This window comes from Tenrec ecaudatus, chromosome 2 (genome assembly GCF_050624435.1).
Source record: "Tenrec ecaudatus isolate mTenEca1 chromosome 2, mTenEca1.hap1, whole genome shotgun sequence".
In the NCBI taxonomy this organism is placed as follows: Eukaryota; Metazoa; Chordata; class Mammalia; order Afrosoricida; family Tenrecidae; genus Tenrec; species Tenrec ecaudatus.
Window position 1 is genome coordinate 112,297,952 of NC_134531.1, and position 22,267 is coordinate 112,320,218.

The 22,267-nt window shown below is 37.5% G+C and overlaps 1 protein-coding gene across 2 annotated transcripts in view; it reads right to left on the reverse strand.

Annotated features, from left to right (window-relative positions):
* Positions 1 to 6,605: 6,605 nt before the first annotated feature.
* The window catches only part of TMEM232 (transmembrane protein 232), a 50,948-nt gene continuing 35,286 nt past the window's right edge, over positions 6,606 to 22,267 (reverse strand). The window contains exons 4-8 of one of the 2 annotated variants that reach the window (XR_012782837.1): positions 18,363 to 18,498; positions 14,577 to 14,688; positions 13,263 to 13,368; positions 10,077 to 10,595; positions 6,606 to 6,705 (exon numbers count right to left, since the gene is read on the reverse strand). Coding sequence is in view for 1 of the 2 variants with exons in the window: in XM_075541373.1 (XP_075397488.1) it covers positions 10,044 to 10,234; positions 13,263 to 13,368; positions 14,577 to 14,688; positions 18,363 to 18,481 (528 nt within the window). In the remaining variant the exon portion in view is untranslated. Of the gene's footprint in view, positions 6,706 to 8,361; positions 10,596 to 13,262; positions 13,369 to 14,576; positions 14,689 to 18,362; positions 18,499 to 22,267 lie in introns of those variants that run through there. The other variant, XM_075541373.1, reaches the window with a different exon arrangement.

Below are 22,267 nucleotides of genomic sequence, written 5' to 3' on the forward strand. Positions count from 1 at the left end.
CAGCACTATTTTTTCATACATAATTTCTGAGCTTTTCAGAATGAATGTCACATTTGAAAAGATGTTTGGATATGTGCAATATGTTTCTTCAGATAAAGAAAGCGCTATTGAAATAAAAACAATTTGTGAGAAATATTCCATTAATATTTTGTATAATGCTTCATTTGTCTTTTAGTTATTACGCTATATTTAAATCCAGTACTAGAATTTTGAAACTACTATACATTTTCTTCTTGGATATAAGATTCATAATACTATGTCTGACCCCTGGTGGGGTAAAAGAAAACTACAATGTAAATAATTCATTCATAAGCATGCATATTCCTTCAGAAAGCAATTGCATAATGGTTGAATGACCGATTAAGTTTATTACTGCTCCCCAATTAAGAAAGTAAAATAAAATTTTACTGAAAGTAAATTATGTTATAATGGATATTTTATTTATAATGAAAAATTGAAAACTATAATTCTACAAGCATATCAATAGTTTTTAACCTAAATTTAGTTTCTTTCCTTCCTGGATATATTTATTACTTTTCAAACACATATATTAGTTATGTCAGTCAACATAATACTATCAGATATTTACCATAACCACGTCTGTATTTTTCTTTCTATAAACTTTCAGATATTCTTTGAGGTCCAGTACATTCTCACAGAAGAGGTACTAACGGTGACCACTCTGGACAGATAGCACATGGATGCGGTAGCTGCCTTAGGTGGTTTCTGACTTATCGCAACCCTATGGAAGAGATGATATAACACTGCCCAGTCCAGGACCACCCTCACCATTTAGAGCCCATTTTTTGCAGCCATTGTGTCCATTCAACTTGTTGAGGACCTTTCTCTTTTGCACTGCCCCTCCAAGCATGATGTCCTTCTCCAGGGTCTGGTCTCTCCTGACAATGTATCCAACATATGTAAGACAAAGTCTCCCCATCCTGGCTCTAAGAAGTAGTCTGCCGCTACCTCTCCCAAGATAGATTTGTTTGTTCTTTTGGCAGTCCATGGGACTTTCAATATTCTTCACCAGCACAATAATTCCAATGCATCTCTTCTTCTGCAGTCGTATTCAATGTCCATGGATATGAATTGACTGAAATTGCATGCCTTGGGTCTGGCACGCCTTAGTCCTCAAATGAACCTTCTTGCTTTTCAACGCCTTAAAGATGGCCTGTGCAGCAGAGTTTCCCAATGAAATGCATCGTTTGATCTCTTAATTGCTGTCACATGAGCATTGATTGTGGACCTAAGCAAGATGAAATCCTTGACAACTTCAATCTTTACTCATTTAACAATATGTTACCTATTAGTCAAGTTATGTGGATTTTGGAAAATATCACTCCGCACAGAAGGAAATTCAATCGATAAAACTATTATTCAAATTTATGCACCAACCACTAAAACCAGTGATGCAGAAATTGAAGAATTTTACCAATGTCTTCAGACTTAAATTTATCAAACATGGACTCAAGATGCATGGATAATCATTGAGGTTTGGCATGTCAAATTTGAAAATAAAGAGGAAAGAATAGTTACAAAATATGGCCTTGACTGAATTATACATGTAGAAGTCGTTGAATGGGAGAATGTTATGTTGTATATAATTCTGCCAAAATTGAAAAAAAACAACCATGAATAACATTGAGTATAAGGAAAAAGAAAATCGTTTGTTCTAAAATTGGTTGTGACAAAGATTGTACACCTCAACTTTATGTTTCAACTATTGAATTGAATGATATGTGGATGAAGTGTTGATAAAACTGTTAAAATATATAATTATCAAAAGATTAGAAAAATATATGGCTTTGGTGATAGAAATGGAGCTGAAGATCTCATTATAAAAATTTTCAAGACCAAGGACTTATTCATTGCAAATCCCTCTTTTCAACAACACAAAAGGCAACTCTACAAGTAGACGTCTCCAGATAAAATATGCAGACATCAAACTGATACATTTGTGAGAAGAGATGATGGAAAAGATCAATATCAGTAACTATAACCAGGCCAGGAACTGACTGTGGAAGAGATCATCACTTGCACATGTGCAAATTCAAGTTGAAGCTGAAGAAAATTGAAGCAAGTACACAAGGACCTATTTTAAGAATGGCACATGCCCAGGAAGTATTTCGCTCTATTGTACACAGGGTTGCTATGAGTCAGAACTGACAACTAACAACAAACTGGTTCTGAAATCAGTCCTGCTGGTGTCGGTCTGCTAAGCACAGTTGGGCAGTTCACATCCATCAGAAAGTTGATTTGCAAGGAAAAGATGAGGAATTGAGATTTATGAGAAACCCCATATATCAATCCACTTGATGACAGTTATTTGGATTTTCAGGAGCTATGATTCTGCCGCACTAGACTTAGAAGGGAGGGAAGTTATCTATAACAGTAGTATACCTAGTATGAACTATTATGGTAGATAAATTGGGATAGAGTGAAATGGCTTTGAAAAACATTTATAAGAGACTTGAGTTAGTGATCAACTGGATCTAGGGTATACACGAGTATAAGAGAGAGTGGGTAATTAAGAAAGAGAGTAAGTTGTATTCTGTGGCTAATTCCTCTGCAGTGGACAGACTATGCCTTCTTTATAGTCTGTTCTTAGTCTGAAAAATCTGCGGAAACCTGTTCACTTTGGGTGACCCTGCTGTCATTTGAAATACCAGGGGCATGGCTTCCCGCGTCACCGCAACACACAAGCCACCACAGTACAACAAACCAACAGACAAGTGGGACTACTCTATGGTTTAAAAGCAGGAAAAGGGTACGTCCGGGTTGTATGTTCTCATCATATGTGTTCAATCTGTATATGGGACAAACAAACCAAAAATCTGGCTAATATGAAGGAAAATATGACATCAGAATTTGAGGACAGCTTTTAAACAACTTGTGCTATGCAGAAGACAACCTTGCTTGCTGAAAGTACAGAGAACTTGAAGCGTTTGCTGATGAAGAACAAGGATTGTAGTCTTCAGTATGAACGACAACTCAGTGTAAAGAAGACCAAAACCCTCATAACTTGACCCTTAAGTAAAATCATGATAAATGGAACAAAATTGACGTAGATCAATAGGTCTTTCCCCTACACAATTCATCTTGACGCTCCACTGGAACCTGCTCAGCATCATAGCAGCATACACACCTCCACTGACAGATGGCAGCTGCATAAGATGTGCATTGGCTATGGCTAGCGATTTAAACTGGGTATCCTCGAAGAGGGTGGGAATTCTGCCAAAGAACTACCAATGCCATATTAAGAAACCCAATTGCTGACAAACAGACTTAGGAGTGGCAATCCAGGTGTCTTAGAGTCAAACTGTGTCCCAGAGAGCTGATTTTTAAAGTAGATGGGCCTTCTCCATGGGACTTTGGGGTCAGTTCAAATTTCTAGCATGTTGGTAGGCGGTTAAGCACAGTAACTGTGTTCACTGCCTAGGGCCTCCTATAGTAGTTAGTAGAACATCTGAAAACTGAGATGGGCTTTTGTAATCAGAAGTCATTGTTGATCTTGAGGGTGCATGCCAATTTGAATTGTGAAAACAAAATTCAGACTAGAGGAAAATGAAGAGCAAAGGGTGAATCTAGACATAAAAAATTATAAACTATTTCCAGAATGCATAACTATAAAGGACATGAGATAAATAAATAAATAAATAAATAGCTAGATAAATGGATAAATAAATGGCATAAGAAATATTCATCAATTATTTGGACTTTTAAAAAGAAAGAAAATACTAGTTTTCTGTAGCCTGAGAGAAGGAAAAACAATATAAAAGAAAGAGTAGAATATTTCATGCAAAATATCATGGAGGAGAACATAGAAGGTAATATTAGAAATGTTTTGGAAACTAACCAATATACACCAACAATACACACCTTAATGAACTATGAAACTGAGCTGAGACAGTAGAATGGCTAATCAATTTTTGTTGTATGACTCTGGAAAATATGAGTTCTGATGAATCACTAAATATTCAGATGATGTTAGTAAATCAGCTTTGAAATATTTCTGGGTCTCTCTGTTTATAGCCAAGATATATCTAATGTCAGTAACGATATTTTGGTTGCATGTCTGCTTCTGAATCCAGTCTGAATTCCTGGGAGCTTCATGTCAATGTACTCCTACAACCATTGTTGGGTGATCTTCAACAAAATTTTACTTGCAAGTGAAAATGATAACTCACTGCCATTGAGTTGTGTTTGACTCAGAAACATTAATGATATTGTTATTTAATCTGCACATTGTTTTGGGTCACCTTTCTTTGGAAAGGGTACAAATATGGATCCCCTCTAGTCCATTGGCCCAGTAGCTGTCTTTCAAATTTCTTGACACAAACAGGTGATTGTTCCCCGTGCTCCATCACCTTGTTGAAACCTGTCAGTAGGTATTCCATCAATTCCTGGAGCTTTTGTTTTTCCAGCCTAATGTCTTCAGTGCAGCTTGAACATCTTCCTTTAGCACCATTGGTTCTTGATCATGTGGCCCCGCTTGAAATGGTTGGATGCTGGCAAGTTCTCTTTGGTGCAGTGACTCTGTTCTTTTCATCTTTGGATGCTTCTTCCTTCATCGTTCATCATTGTGCCCATAGAATATTACAACTTGAGGATAGAATGTTTTCTTCAGTTCTTTCAGTTTAAGATATATTCATTGTGTTCATCCTTTGGATTTTCTAATTCTAGGCCTTTTTGCATTTCATTGTAATATTCTATTTTACCTTCTTCTTCAGGTCTTTGACTTAGTCATGTCTTCCATTTGCCTTAGTTGCTGTATGACTAAGACCATTTGTCAGAGTCGCTTCTGATGTCCACTTGGATTTTTTTTTGTTCTTTCCCATCCTTTTAATGACCTTTGGCTTTCTTCATGAATATTTTTTATGTCATCTCACAGATCATCCGATCATCTGTCATTAATGTTTAGTGAACCAAATCTGTTCTTGAGATGTTCTCAAAACTCTGGTGGGATTGACTCAAAGTCATATTTTGGCTTTTGTGAATTTGTTTTCATTTCGGTCAGCTTCAAATGGAATCACATATGAGCAAAAGGTGCTCTGTTCCACAATTGGCCCCTGATCTTGTTTTAGTTGCTGATATTAAACTTCTCCATTGCCTCTTCCCACAGATACAGTCAATTTTATCGCTGTGAACTAGAGAACTTCATCTAGAGCACTTCATGGTCATCGTCACCATTTGTGTTTTTGAAAAAAGGTATTTTCAATGAAGAAGTGGTTGGTCTTGCCAAATTGTAAAATGTGATTTGCTTTGTTTCTCTCACCAAGGCCATGTTTTTGTACTGTTCTTCCTCTTTGTTTTCCATTTTGACATTCTAAACACCACTAATCATCAATGCACTTGATTGCATTTGATCAATTTCAGACTAAGGCATTGGTAAAATTCTTCAATTTCTCCATCACTAGATTCAGTGGTTACTGAGTGAATTTAAATAATAGTTGTATTAACTGAATTTCCTTGTGAGCACATAGAGAATATTCTAGCACAAATGATCTTGAAATGTCCATTCTGACAATAATTACAGCGACATTCATCTTGAATCTCTCATTCCTAGCAAAGCAAACCATATGATTTTCTGGTCAAAATGATCAAAGCCAGTCTATGTCAGCTCATTAACATCTAGAATATCACTCCTACTGCCATTTTATTTTCAATGACTTCCAATTTTCCTAGATTCATACTTTGTGCATTCCAACTTCCACTTATTAATAGATGTTTGCAGCTGTTTTTCCTCAATATTGTGTGAAGCCCCATCAGCAACTGTGGCCCAAAGGCTTTATTCCCACAGGTTTTCTCCATCCTTATCAATTCTACTTTGAGAAGGCAGCTCTTCCTCAGTCATATTTTGAGTGCCTGTGAGCTGCTAGCTACAAGGTTAGTAGTTCAAAACTACCAGCCTCTCAGAGGGAGAAAGACAGGGCTTTCTACTCCCCTAAATAGTTACAGTCTCAGAAACTCAAGGGGAAGTTTGACCCTGTCTGTAGGGTCACTGTGAGTGGGTAGTGAGTTTTTTCTAACCCGAGGCGGTCATCTTCTGGCACTGTCTCTGTCAGTGTTCTGCTGCTGTTCGTGAGGTGTCATTATCTGGCAATGCTCGGCTGATATCCATAAGGTTCTCGGTGACTCCTGGCTTAAAAGTGGACAGCCCATTCCTTCTTCACACTCTGTTCTGAGTCTGGAAGCTCTGCTGAAACCTGTTCACTTTGGCTGACCCTGCTGGTATTTGAAATGCCAGTAATATAGTTTACAGCATCACAGTAGCACACGGCCACCACAGTATGACATACCAGTGCAATAAGAGAACAACCGGTCTCATCCTATGGCAATATGAATTGACCTTTCTAGTAACGATTAGGCGTTGTAAGAGATGAAAAAACTGAGTAACATACAAGGCAACACAGCTAGTTAAGTAGCACACAGAAAACCACATAGATCCACATACATGTGGCCTAGATGCAGCACTCTTCAATTCTTCAGCTGTTATTTTCCATGAAAAACAAAATACAATGTATGCTCTTTACAGTGAAAGCCCGAGCTTCTCAGAACACAATATAAAGCAGTTTTATGTTTAGAAACAAGAAATAGTCTACCTTGTAAATATGGTTGAAGCCTAAGTAAATGTTTTTTAAAATATCCCAAGTGACCATGCAGGAAAAATACAAAAAGTCGTAAGAAGACCAAATAGCCAATCTGTCAAAAGAGAAAGAAGAAACCAGTTTTATGTTGCATCAAAAAAATGTTTTAAAACAATATGAGAAGCAATACATATTATTACATTTATTTTCAATAACAATGTCAAACTCACCTGAAGTTTTGTGTTTGGGGAATAACTTTAAAACATTAAGATAAATGTTGAAATGCCAGCACAGCCAAAAGCCTTTTATATATCTCCTTACATTACACATAATGTCTAGCATCCATTGTTTTGTTCTACATCCTTTATAATAGTAGTTTTGAAATTATAAGGTATGACCCTTACATGAATCAGGAAATCAATTGAGAGGAGTTATTAAAAAGAAATAAAACATAAAGATATCATAGTGTATATTATACTGCTCCTTGTTCCAGTATATAAATGAATGTGTTTATGTGTGGTTGAAATTATAATGTAAAGATACTTTTTCCTATAGATATCAGTCAAACAGTTTGTAAATTGTTGCTTTTAAATAGGATTGTAAAATATTTTTCTTGTGCATAAGCATTTTCTATACTGCACAAGAACCACATCCATGTTGAAAAGTGTAATTCCTAAATAAATAAACACTATACAAAGCTTTTCTTCTACAAAATATTAAAATACATAACTAAAGCAGTTTTATTTATACAGACTTCAGAAAAAATATTTCAAAAGTAAGTTATATGGATACTTTCACAGAAAGTGAGGGGGGAAATGTAAAATATAGAAATAACTGGAGTGAAAGTGGTCTAGTAGCTAAACCATAACATTGTGGAAAAGGACAAAATAATGAGAGTTAAAACTTTCAAAAATATACTAGAAGGTATATACACACACAAACACACATATATTACATAATATATATATGTTTATATCTAAATGAGAAAGAGGAAGACACTAGATGAGCTGGATTGACACAGTAGCTGATCAACAGGCTCAAACATGACAGCAATTCTGAGCGTGGTGCTGTTCTACTGTACAGATGGTCACTAGGAGTCAGAATTTACGTGAGGCCTAGCATCAACAATGCATATATGAGGCAACATGAAGGAGTCCTGGAAAACTGAAATTCAAAGAACGGGGAATTTTCCCACCCACTTGCAATCCGTTTATAGCAAGTCAGCATTTGATACCTACCAGGCGTTCTGCAGGAGAAAGAGGCGGTTTTTGTTTCCTTCAGACATATGCCTTAGAAACCCCCAAAAGTTCTGCACTGTCAGAACAGGTTCCTTCAGAGACCATGTCCAAGGTATGTGAGATGAAGTCTCACCACTGTCCTCAATTCTAAGGAGCTTCCTGCCTATTCTTTTTCCCAGACATATTTGTTAACTCCATGGTATTTCAATATTCTTCACCAGAACCATAATGAAAGGCCTCAATGTACTATCAGTCTTCCATCTTCATTTTCTAGCTTTTGCATGTACATGAGGCACATGAAAATACCATGGCTTGGGTCAGGTGCACCTGAGTTCTCAGTGGTATCTTTGCTCTGTATCACTTATAAGCGGTCTTTGCCAATATATGTGCCCAAAGCAGTATCCATAATACCATATATATGTGTGTATATATTATGTAGGTATGTTGTTAGCAGTCATCGAATTGGTCAGACTCATAGAAATGCTGTGTTAGTCCAGGCAGACTAGAGAAAAAAAAAAACAGAGATTCACATGTGTATAACAAAGAGATTTATTTACAAGAGCAATTGAGTATTGAGAAAACACCCCAGCCCCGTCCAGATCAAGTCCATAAGTCTGATATTAGCCCATATTTCTAATATCAATCTATAAAGTCCTCTTCAGGCTCATGAAATACATTCAATAATGCAAAATGCAGGAAGATCACAGGTCAGTGGATTGGATGTCTTGTGGATCCAGTAGTGTTATAAGCATCTCAGCACTCAGCAGGGTGTCCATGTGGTTCCGTCAACTCCAAAACTCTGACTGCCTCAGGGTCGCTTCATGTGGTTTCTCCTCAGAAATGCCTTACAGGGACTGTCTTGTCAGTAGAGAGTCTCCAAGGGAGTGAGCCGAGAGAGTGTCTCTGACGCCAAGGAGGAAATACAGGAGTTCCCAGAATCCTCATGAGAAGGCCATCTCCACACGGAGGCCTCGTTGGCTGTATCCTGCTTGACAGGCTAGACTCCACCCTACACTCTTAATCCTCATATTGACACCAGATTATGTAACCACAACAGACCCCATGTCCACCAGAATGGAATCCTGCCCTGTCCTACTCCAGCCTCACAGTTGCTCTTGTGCTACAGCCATTTTGCAGCCACAGTGCCAATCCATCTTGCACCTTCCTCTTTTTCACTGCCCGCCAACTTTACCCTGAGTGCAAGAACAATTGTGAGGATGGCAAAGGACCCAACAGTATTTTTGTTCTGTTGTGCATAAAGGTCACTATGAGCTGATACCAATTCAATGGCACCTAAAAACAACAAATACTTTAGCAAGTATGAAGTCCTTCTCCATGGACTGGTCTCTCTGATAACATGTCCAAATTACACGAGACAGTCTTTCCGCCCTTGCCTCCAAGGAGTATTCTAGCTGTACTTCTTCCAAAGTAGAGTTATTTGTGCTGTCGGAAGTCCATGGCACTTTCAGTATTCTTCACCAGCCCCATAACTCAGATGCATTGATTCTTCTTCAGTTGTCCTTATTCAATGTCCAACTTTCATATGCATACGAAGTGATTGAAAATACCATGGCTTGGTTACCCTCCTTACTTTTCAACACTCTAAAGATGTCTTGTGCAGCTGACTTACCCACAGCAATGCTATCACTTGCTATCTTGACTGATACTTCCGTGAGCATACACCATGGATCCAAAAACAATTCATCTTTGACAACTCCTATCATGATGTTAACCGTGGTCTAGTTGTGATGATTTGGGCCTTCTTTTCCTTGAGTTTTAATCTATATGGAAGCCTGCAATCTTTGACCTTCACCAGCAAGTGTTTCAAGTCTTCCTCACTTTCAGCAAGCAAGATTGTGTCATTTGCATATTGAAGGTCATTAATAAGTTTCTGCAATCCTAATGTCACATTCTTCTTCAGATAAGGCAGGTTCTCTGATGATTTGCTCAAGATAGATAGATAGATAGATAGATAGATAGATAGATAGATAGATAGATGTATACATACATACATATATAGATCACCAAACAGTATGTGCAAATTTGGTTTTCAATTAAATATTATTTTCTTATACAGTTAATGATATTGTGTTTCTTCATACTATCTCCATTTGGATAACAAACATTTACATATTGCCCATAAATAGAAAAAGTTAAACTACAACAGGATATCCCATACCATTTAGATCCTAAAATGCATGCCAGGTGGTTGGACCTAGTAGCAAATGAAAAATATTTTTAAACATACCTTTGCCAACTTCATTTCAACTGAATATAAGTATGTCTTTAAGAATGCATCACAGCAGAGTCTATATAAAACTGATTCCGCAGCGAAAAATAACACAGGTAGCTGATTGTAATCAAACGGTGCGTGATCCAGGGAAGCATAAAGCACATTTAAAGCTTCTGAAATATTAAAAAGTAGACTCCATTATTTAAGCATTATGCTATTTTTCTACATGCTATGAATCCTTCTTGCAATCATCTGTTTGTTCAGTTACTAGAATCAAGTTGTAAACTTAAAGCATATGTACAAATTCTTCAACATTCCCCCCATCAAGAGGAATGTCCCTTCTCCTTGAGCCTGAGAAGAGCTTGTGAAGGTGTCAGCCAATGGAATGTGACAAAACTGCCACACTCTGACTTCTGAAGCCGATAAAAAACAGCAATGTGGCTTCTTTCTGGGTCTTTCCACAACTCGTTTGGAAGCCTCAAGTGCCATGTAGGGAGCCCAGTCACTCAAAGGGCACCAAGCTGCAGGGACTACCTAGAGAGAAAGAAAAGTGACCGAGGAGTCCCAGTGCTGGAGCCGAAACCAAATTGATCACAACACCACACATATATATATATATATATATAAAAGAGTGGAGAAATAAGACCGAAATGGATGATGAAATGCTGTGCTAAAGAAAAGGGGTGTGAAAGAGAAGTGCATCAGAGAAAATGGGGCAGAGGACAGAGAACCAAGCACAAGTGGACAAAGATCATGGCGGTCAGAACCTGGGAAGACAGTGTCTCCTGTCATTACCAAGGTTATTTCTAGGCGTTTCTGTGTAAACACAGGGGCTTGGGGAACAGTAACTGCAAGGATTTGAGGGAGGAAACCCTGACATAGTAAAGGGACAGCGGTGGGATCCAGCCAGTTTGCACCAGCTCAGCAAAGCACATACCGAATTTTTCGTTGAGTTTGACAAACCTGTTGCTCAAATGGCCCTTGTCATCAGGGTTCTCACAGGTGGGTGGTTCGGCAGCTGCCCAGTGTGGAAAGCACACACTGACATGCCTCATGCCTTTTAACATTCATCTGCACAACAGCCTATTCTAAGCACCATAGAATACCGTCCACAGGTATAAAATATTAGCAAGCACTACACTTGTCACATTTATTCATTCAGTTCATAAAATATACTTTAGATGAAATACCATATTTTTATTGCTTGCATGTGTTACTTCCATAAATAAACATATTAGGTCAAGTGCCAAACACCCACAGGGTGGCACTGTCATTCGTTTTGGCTTTGTGCTAGGCCCCAAATTCTCGTGAGACATAGTGAATAATGCAATTCCTGATCGGGTTCAAAGAGCTAAAAATACTGTCAGAACAACTGCTCTACGTGCAGCACAAGTGGAAAGGGTTTGGTACAAAGATGAACATAGTATGTTCAGGGAAGAAGGGCTGCGTGTGTCTAAGATACCCAGCACAATGACTCTTCTGGAAGGGGCCGCCCTCCACAGGAATGGAATCCTCTCCTACAGCGGAGCGATGATGGAGGGTAGATAACACAGCTGATGATGCTCACATAAAAGTGAAGAACAGTGCAAGTCGGATGCCCATCAGGAAGCAATTTGCAATATCTTAAATAACAGTTGTATTGGTATCTTTGCAGGTATTATTTTTAATTTTTCATTAATATTTTTAAATGTTTCTTATCTTCCAATAATATGTACTTATTTTCTTGCTCTTATTTAAATACTAATTGTATTAAATAATATGCTGCATTCCAGTATATTGGTTTTATTTATAGTTTAAAAAGTCATTAGGGCAGCTAACCTGTTGTAAAATTATTTGAATCCCACCACTAGACAGCAACCCTGGCATAATAAAGGGACAGGAACCCTGGCATAGTAAAGGGACAGAAAGGATGCCAGGCTGGCTGGAACAAAATGAATGAGTAGACAAGGTAGTCAGTGACCAGATCATGTACAGCCTTCTAGGCTACAATATGGAAGTTTAGTTGATTTCAGGTCTAGCTGTAATCAGAGGCCATGGCAACTGATTCAAGATATTGAATGGTCAGTGCAGAGTAGTGGGTAAACTGTAATACAAAAATCAGACAAGAATACAGGCAGTATACCAATGAGGAGGGTATTTCAGTTTGGGAACTCATGAGAAGAAATCATATTAGGGTGTTATAACAGTTAATTAAGTTAAAATGTATTTGGTTGTATGTAAGAGAAAAGTCAATCAGCAGTATTTTTAAAATGCGGATGTTCACCATTTAATAAGATCATAATTGAAAAGTTCCCAGGGTTAGCTGACATAACTTCTGCGTACGGACCCAGAGAACTTTATACTGAGTTAAATTAGCCAATGCCAAAAGGATCAACACTGCATGAGACTACTACTATTAAAGATAAAAGTCAAGACAAAGATTTCCATACCAAAGGAATGAACTTTGGATATTGCCTAGGCAAGGGAGGGAAGATTAAGCAATGAACCAGAAGTGTTGAGTTGGATCAAAGGGAGGATGGAGGTCTACAAGAGGGTAAAGGGAAATTAGGGGAAGGGCTCGAGGGCTGGGTATGGTAGATTCCAAGGGGTCAGGAGGATGAATGGTTTGAACTTTTGAATGCAGAGGAGATGAACAGAAATGGAAACCCCCAACCAAATCCACAATTTTTAAGTCATTTAAAAATAATGCTTTTAAATTTTCTCTTTTAGATTGTTTGGAAACATATACATGAAAAGTAATAGATGGGAAATAAATTAGTAAACAGTGTTTTAAAATAATTTTTTCAATGACCCCTGATTAATAGAGTTTGAATAAGAAGTATTATAAAATGCAGAAATAAGTTTCTCTAAGTATTCAAAATCACTTAATAATAGTCTATGTTGCTTTTTAATTGGTTACTAATTTTAGACAAAATCACAAGACTTGAAAGCGGTTGGATGCACGTTGAATAATTAATTATTAAAGTCTATGCCGAGCCTACATTTTAAGACAACTTTGCAACTAAAAGTAGAATAAATAAATGTATAAATTCAAAATCACAAAAAGAACTTTCCTATAGAAACATTATAAGAAATTTTGGTAGAGAAAGACAAATGTTTCTGAGCTCCTAAACAATTGCTAGAACTTAAAAGGTCTCAGATGACTCCTTCCCTGCCAATCCAGAAAACAGCAACCAAGAAGAGCTTCATCCGGGCACTCACCTTCTTGGATGTCTCCTTTGCACTGAGCCAGATAGATCGCTTCAACCCAGCCCGAAGGGACGTCCACATGCTTCCCAGAGCCTAAGGTTTCGAGACCCAGTCTTCTCTGTAAAGAGGAGCAGGAAAGATGCAAACCAAGAGGCACAGCTTGTTATTCACTTGATTATCCCTTAATTGTATTCAGAAAGTCACTCTATGAAGATGATGCTCTGTGACCAAAGTTACAGAAAATTCTTTTTTTTTTTTTTACATTTAAGGTAAGTTATATTAGTGTTAATAGTATACAAGGTTTGATATTCTGAGTAATGTTATTAATTATTTGCTGGAAATAAGTTCCTTTCTTTACTTTCTGGAAATTATTGTTTTCTCTAGAGATTGCTTTGCTGGTTTTTATATGGGAAAGTAATGAGGAAGTGTGATTAAACTGAAACTAGTTTGATGCCAGCTTGCTGGAAACCTCTGGCTATTTCACTGTGGACAAACCCATGCTAATGAACATGAGAGTGTTGAGCAGGATTGCTCAGGGTACCCATGGCCTATTTGCCTCACTTGGCCCATTCCCCGAAGGCATGCAGCCGGTCAGCCAGAGCTAACTGATGACAATCCGCATGGACCGCGTGCATGCGCGCCAATCGAAAGCATACTCTTTGGTTCAGTCACTTTTGAATACAGTTCACATGACAATAAGGCTCACATGTTTCCATTTGCAAGCCACTATGAACCAAAATACTGGAAAATACTGACAACAATTAAAAACAGATCATATTAATTTACAAACCACATTTACGTAGCTTTTACTTCATTAATTACTTGGTATCAAAGCAAAGTCATATGTATGGAATTTCTCTGAAAATTTAAACTGACTCTAATGTAGAAAAGAAAAAGCAAAAACCTATTTCACTTCCTGTTCTGATTGGAAATCTATTTCAAAATGTATGGATTAATACTCGTAATGATTGGTTTTTTTTGTAAGTTAACAAAACCAGACTATTTTTGTGTGTGGAGTGAATGACTAGAACAGCTTTGTTTCCTTTTTGGGTCATATCATATCTTAGTTAACTTGGTTTTTGGAAAAGTGAAATGTTTATCATGTCCAACCTTTGATACATCGACTGGTGTCTTTGCCCCAGAAATCATTTGACATTAAATTATTTGGTCATAAATTTTAATGTTAACTTGAATATTCTCAAGTATAACTATTTATAACTAAAGAATATGAGCATATTTATATTTTATTCAAATATTTTAGAACATGTCATCATCCACCACCTAAAGGAGAAATTTTACATACAAAAGAAATTAGTGTACCATTACCTTACATCTAAGAATAGTTCTTCTAATTTGTTCCTTTAAATATTCACTCTCTCCGAGGTCATATATATTGTTGTATTTCAAGATGAAATTTCTTGTGATTGAAAATGGTTGTCTAAATAAAAAATAAATTAATAATTATAAATATCAATACCCATTTTAATTAGTCAACTTGCAGAAGCTAAGAATAACTATTTTCTAAAAACAGGTACTTTACCTTTAAATAAGAATGTTTCACATATAAAATAAAAACTATATATACACAGACCCCTATTTATCTTGCCATTCCCTTGGATTGAAAAGTATATTTACATGAAGACAAAAAACTGTTCTAGTCCCTTTTCAGTCTTTTCAGCATTTGGTATTATCATTTTTGTTTCCTTGTTTGTTTGTTTTTTACATTGTTTTAATCTTTTAGCTGTCCCTGGTGCCATAAATAGACCATGCAGAAACCAAAATCAAACTCCCTGCCATCAAGTCGATTCCTTCAGAACCTACTTTCATTTGGAAGTAAAGGGTTGGCTAAGTGAGACGCTGTGCTGTGGGATACCTTTCTATCAGGTGGGCCACTGACTCTCCTCTGATGCTTGGAGGAAAGCAGAGCTGGAGGCCAGGGACAACCAGAGAGGATAACAGACTTGTCTAAAATTTCTGCAGCATCAACCTGAACTTACATACAGGAACTGATGATCTGTCCACAGTCAGTCCTTGGCCTTGCTTTGGCAGCTGCTACCGAGCTACCCCATCACCTCTTTCCACAGAGGTAATCAATTTGACTCCTGTGTATTACGTCTAATGAAGTCCATGCGTCTACTCTCAATTTATGTTTTTGAAAGGGTATTTGCAATGACAGTCTTTGGTCTTGCAAAAATCTATCACAGGATGTCTGACTTTGTTTCTATTACAAAGACCATATTTCCAACAAAATAGCATAGCACTCCAAATCTCGGAAAGCTGCTTTCTGTCTCATTCACCAGTGTAGCCTCAATCAATGTTTTCTGAATGATGATTTACTGATATATGGCCAGAGTCTCTTTTCTTTACATTTGTAGTCTTAGTGAGAAGGTGGACTCCATCTATCATTTATTTCCACTCTATGGTAGAGAACACGCAGTGAATGGTGAATACATTAATGAGACCTGCTGCACTTTCTGCTCTCAAAGCTCAGGAAATAGTCCAGTGTCTGTCCATTAAATTGCTGTTGCTGTGTTTTCAGTTTTGCCTGAGTTCGTTTGAATGGTGACTTTTCTATGCAAGCAAAATCATTTTTGCTAGAATTTAAAAGGAATGCAACATTTTTTAAAGTTATTTACAAACATTACCCTAGTAATCTCATTTTAGAAACTGTATCCCAATGAAACAATTTGAAAAACAGAAAAAAACATTCCACTGTGACTTATAAGTTATTAAAATGCTTTACAATATGAACACAAATCAACTGCCTTCAAGTCACATCTAACTCTTAGCACCCTGTAGGTCAGTTCCTTTAGGTGTGGCAATATAGGTGGGGGATGTGTTGGTAGGACGATGGTGCAGGTGTTCACTTAACTGCAATTGTTAGGTATAGAATATTTTTGTTTTGTTCACTTATAGAATATTATGCTTTAAATGAGACTGGCACATTGAAATATATGCAGTTTAGTTTTATTCTATTACATACAAATGTGATTGTATTACTGTTTTGGTAACAATTATGCATGGTTAAAGAGTTGTGTAAAAGTGTCAAGTTGACAAGGGGTGGTCTGTGGCAGTTACATAATCGACCATCAACTTGCAAAGGGGTAGGGTCTAGCTGGCCAATCAGGTTGCAGCTTGATGACCTCATTTGGAGGCACTAAGGTGATAAGTAGCTCACTGGAAGCCAGACCCACACAGACTCTCTCTCTGCTTCACCTTCCTGCTGACAAGCCCCATGGAGCTTCACTACTGGCAGTCAGAGCCCTGGAGCTGGTGGAACCATGCAGAGACCCCTGCCAGCACTGAGATACTTCCACCACCACTGGATCCACAAGACTCTACCCACTGGCCTGTAATCTTTCTTACTGCATCGGCATCATTGCACGTGTTGTGTGAGTCTGAAAAGGAATGTATAGACTGGTATTGAACATATGGGCTAATATCAGACTTATGGAATTGATCAAGACTGGGCTGGAATGTTTTCTTAATATACAATTACTCTTTTTATAAAACACTTTTTTATACACATATGAGTATCTATGAATTTGTTTCCTTTTAAAAATTTTTGTTTCTCTAGTAGACCCAGATTGACACATTATGTGAATCATTACCAAAAAAGAAGGTATTTACTTAAAATAGTAAAATTTAACATTATTATTCCTGGTTATAAAGTTATAGATGCATATTTATCATTCACAGCTTTCTTACTTTATAGAATCTCTATAATGTGGATGGGTCCATTTCTGTACTAATGTGATTAAAAAAAATAATTTATTTGGGACTCATACAGTTATCACAATCCATACATACATCGTGTCAAGCACATTTGTACATATGTTGCCATCATTATTTTCAAAGCATTTTCTTTCTACTTGAGCCCTTGGTATTAGCTCATTTCCCCCCTCCCTGCCCTCCCTCCCACATGAACCCTTGATAATTTATGTTTTTATTATTTTTTCATGTCTTATACTGACCAGTGTCTCCCTTCACCCACTTTTCTGTTGTCCGTCCCCCTGGGAGGTGTTATATGTCAATCATTGTGATTGGTTCTGCCTTCTCCGCCCCCCCCTTCCCCTCCTGGCATCACTACTCTCATTATTTGTCCTGAGGGGTTTATTTGTCCTGGTTTCCCTGAGTTTCCAGATCCTACCTGTACCAGTGTACATGCTCAGGTCTAGCCAGATTTGTAAGGTAGAATTGGGGTCATGATAGTGGGGGGTAGGAAGCACTAAAAAACTACAGGAAAGTTGTACGTTTCATTGGTGCTATACTGGACTGTGACTGGCTTGTCTCTTCCTTGTGACCCTTCTGTAAGGTGATGTCCAATTGTCTACAGATGGGCTTTGGGTCTCTACTCCGTACTCCCCCTCATTCACCTTGATATGATTTTTATATTCTGGGTCTTTGATGCCTAATACCTGATCCCATCAACACCTCATGAACACACAGGCTGGTGCATTTCTTCTATGTGGGCTTTGTTGCTTCTCAGATAGATGGCTGCTTGTTTACCTTGAAGCCTTTAAGACCCCAGATCCTAGATCTTTTGATAGCCAGGCATCATCAGCTTTTTTCACCACAATTTCATATGCACCCATGTTGTCTTTAGCAATCATGTTAGGAAGGTGAGCATCACAGAATGCAGGTTATTAGGACAAAATGAGTGAGTATTTGATTAGAGGCCCAATGTCCATCTGCTATCTTAATAATTAACATAAACATATGTACATAGATCTATTTCCCTATCATTATATATAAATGTATTTACATATGTACATGCCTGTATTTAGGCCTCTATAAATGTCCTTTGCCTCCTGGTTCTTTCCTCTATTTCCTTTTACATTCCTCTTGTCCCACTCTCATGTTCGGCCTTCATTCAGATTTCAATAATTCCTCTTGCCTACATTGCCCTTAATCAAGCCCTATCAGGCATCCTATATCCTCTTTGTTATTGATTTTAGATCACTTGTTGTTCCCTTGTTCCTGGCTTGGTTGATACCCAGCTTCCTTTCTCCCTCCTCCCCCTCTCCCATGTCCTCCCGGAACCATCAGTCCCATTGTTTTCTCCTCCAGATTTTTAATTCTGGCTATCTAACAAGGTAAGTTCATACTTACCTTGGTTTGCTCCTCTGTGTTTTATTTAAATTTTGAATATTATTATTCAGGAGTTGATCATAATAAGTAGCAGATATTATTCCAAATTTATTATTAACAGGTGGTTTTTTAGAAGACATATTCACAGATCATAAGCCTACAACAGAGAAACATTCAATTCTATGTTAAAATATGAATGCACTCGCAGTACCAAATAATATGTTTTATGTAGATTCATGATTTATGGGGGAAATAGTAAGAAAAAATTAAATTTAGTAACTAAAAAAAATTAAGAGTTTATATTCAAACTATCCTACCTTGTATCTAAAACCAAACTTTCCATTTAAAACTCATAGTTTTCTGTTACATTTTTTTATTGTGGGCTCTTACAGCTCTTATCACAATCCATACATATATCCGTTTGTCAAACACATCTGTAAATACATTGTCATCATCTTTTTCAAAACAGTTCCTTCTACTTGAGCCCCTGGCATCAGCTCCTCATTTCTCCCTCTCCCTCCTCCACTCTCACTCCCTCCTTCATGTCCCCTTGATAAATTATTTTGTAAACATTCTCATTTGTATAATAAATACCTAGTCTTTATTATATTTTAGCAATTTTATCAGTAAAGCCATGGAGACAATAGCATGGGATTTCAGTTAAGAATATGACCATGCAACCAGACTGAGTTACTTAAAATATTCTTTGCTTGAGTTTTCTCATCTGTAACATGGATTGATGTGTCCTCATAGAGTCACTGTGAATATATACATGGATTAATATATGCAAATAACTTAAAATCATATCTAGCATATAGAAATCTTTATATAAATTCATATGTTAAATTACTGTTTTGTTTTAGAAGGTTACTTTTCAATTAGCTTTAATGTTATCTGTCTTTTATCATTTAGCTTCTTGCCCATTTGAGTACATCAGCCCCCACAGGTACTCAAGTTAAAAAAAATCCTCTAGCCTAATATCTTACCCAGGCACTTAGCCTTGAACAGACATGGAACTGTCCTATTTCCACAGCTCTGTGAGACATTTTCTTGATAAACTTGCACAAACTCACACACAACCCCCACCCACCCCGAACACAGTCACATGCATACACACACACACACACACACACACACAGGAGTCCAGTAGTGTTGCTTCTCTAGAGAACTTGGCCTAAGCTAATACTCAACTGGGATAACTGAAGAAAGTGACTGCTCTTCTAAAGAGAGTTGTTTATTTTTATATTTATCCTCAGAAAACCTAGGGAGCCGTTCTACTCTGTCTTCCAGGGTCCCAATAGTGAGAACTGACTTGATGATCTGATTTCCGGGTTGTTTGTTTGTTTATTTGTTTTTCCTTCCCAAAGATTAAAAGTCTTGGTGGTGGGTCATAAACGTCAGGTTTGGTGTTCATACCAACCAGCTGATCCACAAAAGATGAAGCTGTCTGCTTCTGCAATGATTTATAGTTTCAGAAACACAAAATGAGTTGTTCTATTTTGCTCTACAGGGTCACTGTGAGTTGGAATTGACATGACAGTGGATTTTGGGTTTTAGAAAACGTTAAGGAGATCTGGTGGCATGGTGGGTCGAGCATTGCTAATCACAAGGTTCAAACATATCAATCATTCCTTTACAGAAAGATGTGGATGCCGTTCCCATGACGATTTACTCTGGGAAACACTAAGGTCCAGGTCTACTCTACCCTATAGGGTTGCTATGAGTAGGCTGGGTTTGATTTTGGATTTTCCAAAGATTAGGCAGTTTAAAAAGCAAAAATGAAAAGCAGAGAGTGGTACAATTCCCAAAGGCCAGGAAGAAGGGGATAATTTACCCCAAGATGGCTGACAGCCCTCGTAGAACTGACGGGTAATTAGGGCTGTGGGAACCAAAGCAAAGTCAGTGCCATCAAGTGCATTCTGGCTCACAGTGACCTTTGGGGCAGGATAGAAGGGGTCCTGTGGGGCTTCCAAAATGTGAGTCTATATGAGTCTCCTATGGAGCAGCTGGTGATTTCAGAGTGCTGACCTCGCAGGTAGCAGAGACAGTGTGCTACCCAGGCTGCTCTAACCATGGGGAACTGGTGCTCAAGACAAGTAGATGGTCTCTGAGTAAAGCAAGTAATCTGGGGCTGCCTGCAGATAGTTCCCTTTTGTGTGGAGTATTAGTATGAGTCCCTGAGACAATAGTGCTCTGGCACCAACAGCAATGGATAGCCATGTGGTGTGCTTCTACCGTACTTCACGAGGAGTCCCTTCATTGTGCCTCCACAACAGCCACCTGCCCCCTTTGCACTCTGCCCTGTGCCTTCTGGCCTCTATTCTTGTTTAATGGGAAGCTAGTGAGAAGTATAGGGAAATGGTTCAGCTGCTGGGTAATAAAAATAACTAAATGTAAAGGAACTAAAATAAATGAGTTAAATTATATTATTTCATTTTTATATCAATGTTAAGAAATGCCATCATTTTCCCTGAATCAACAAAAAAGGCAGTCTGATAGTTTTTACAATGTGTTTTATGTAAATTAAATTTCTCTTTAAGATTTAAACATCCATTTATCCTTTAACAAAACATGGGGGTACTGAGTGCATTTGTAGATTGAGAAGGAAATAAAACTTTAAGTGACTAAAATGGATTTAAAGATTGGATCACTCTTTTTTAGAAATAGTTTTTCCTGAAACAGTGAAATGAAGGTAAAAATATCATGATACTTGAGAGCCCCTATTCCTAAGTGCCTGCTCTGCGCTCGCTCTAGTTTTCTTGGTTTGTAAAGCAGTCTCCGACTTGTCACATTTTCTCCACCACCTTCCGGGGCCGGTTTTCAGTAACTTACACAGATTTCAAAGCCCTATTTCACATACTTATTTAAAATCGACCAAGCTTGAATTTAGGTTTTACTTAGACCACATGTGATTTTTATATTAAATTATATTTGTTCTTTAGTTTGTTCCAATACCAGAGGTGGTATCTTGGATCTTGTTTCGGCTAGCACTGTGATCTTTCCAGTGTGATATCTTTCAACAAGCTCCCGGCGGACACTGACAGAGAGCTCTTTGCAGGGTCCAGGCCTGCCAAACACTAACTTCTGGAAATGGATCGTTATTACACACCATGGTCACCCATTCCCTTGGCTTCTCTCCCCACCTCTTAGTGCATTGCTTCGTTGACCCTGGTCTAGTGTACTGTAGGGGAGGGGAGTGGGTAAAAACCCATGCCAATTATGTCAGATTTCCTTAAATATTTAAATAATTTAAAACAAATATATCAAAATATCCTATGCAATCAAGTTGATTTCAACTCATAAAACCCTACAGTACAGAGCAGAGCCACCCTGCACGGCCCCACACTGTAACTCTTTATGGAGTCAGATTGCCACATTTTTCTCCCACACCAGACACATTAAAATTGATAAGATATCTAATATTTCAATAACAAAAAGAATAATCAGCAAGCTTAAACCAGTTAAAAATAAATACCATTTTATAGGTTTCTGTAATCTTTTATTCTTCTGCTATTTTCCCAAAATACCTTAAACTGTTTAGTAATTTTAACATTTCATGCTTTTTTTAGAATTTCAATAACCGTTTAAGATCTCATATAAAGACAAATAAAAAATTTTTACAATCCAAGGCTATTAGAACCAGATTGGTAAAGAAAATCGAATTAGGGCATTTCATGTAAGAACATAGCTGCATAAAATCTAACTCTTAGCTCCAGTAATATCTACTTAAAAAGTAATTAGAACCAAAAATTAGTCTCAAAAGAACAAAGATAAATTATTATAATATCTATTATTATAGAACATGATATTTATGAAAGAAATGTATAAAATATTTTGACAGATACAAAAATATTCAATTAAATTCAGTTTTCACTTATGAAACTAGAAGAAAACAAACAAAAGCGCTACAATCTAGGAACAGAAGT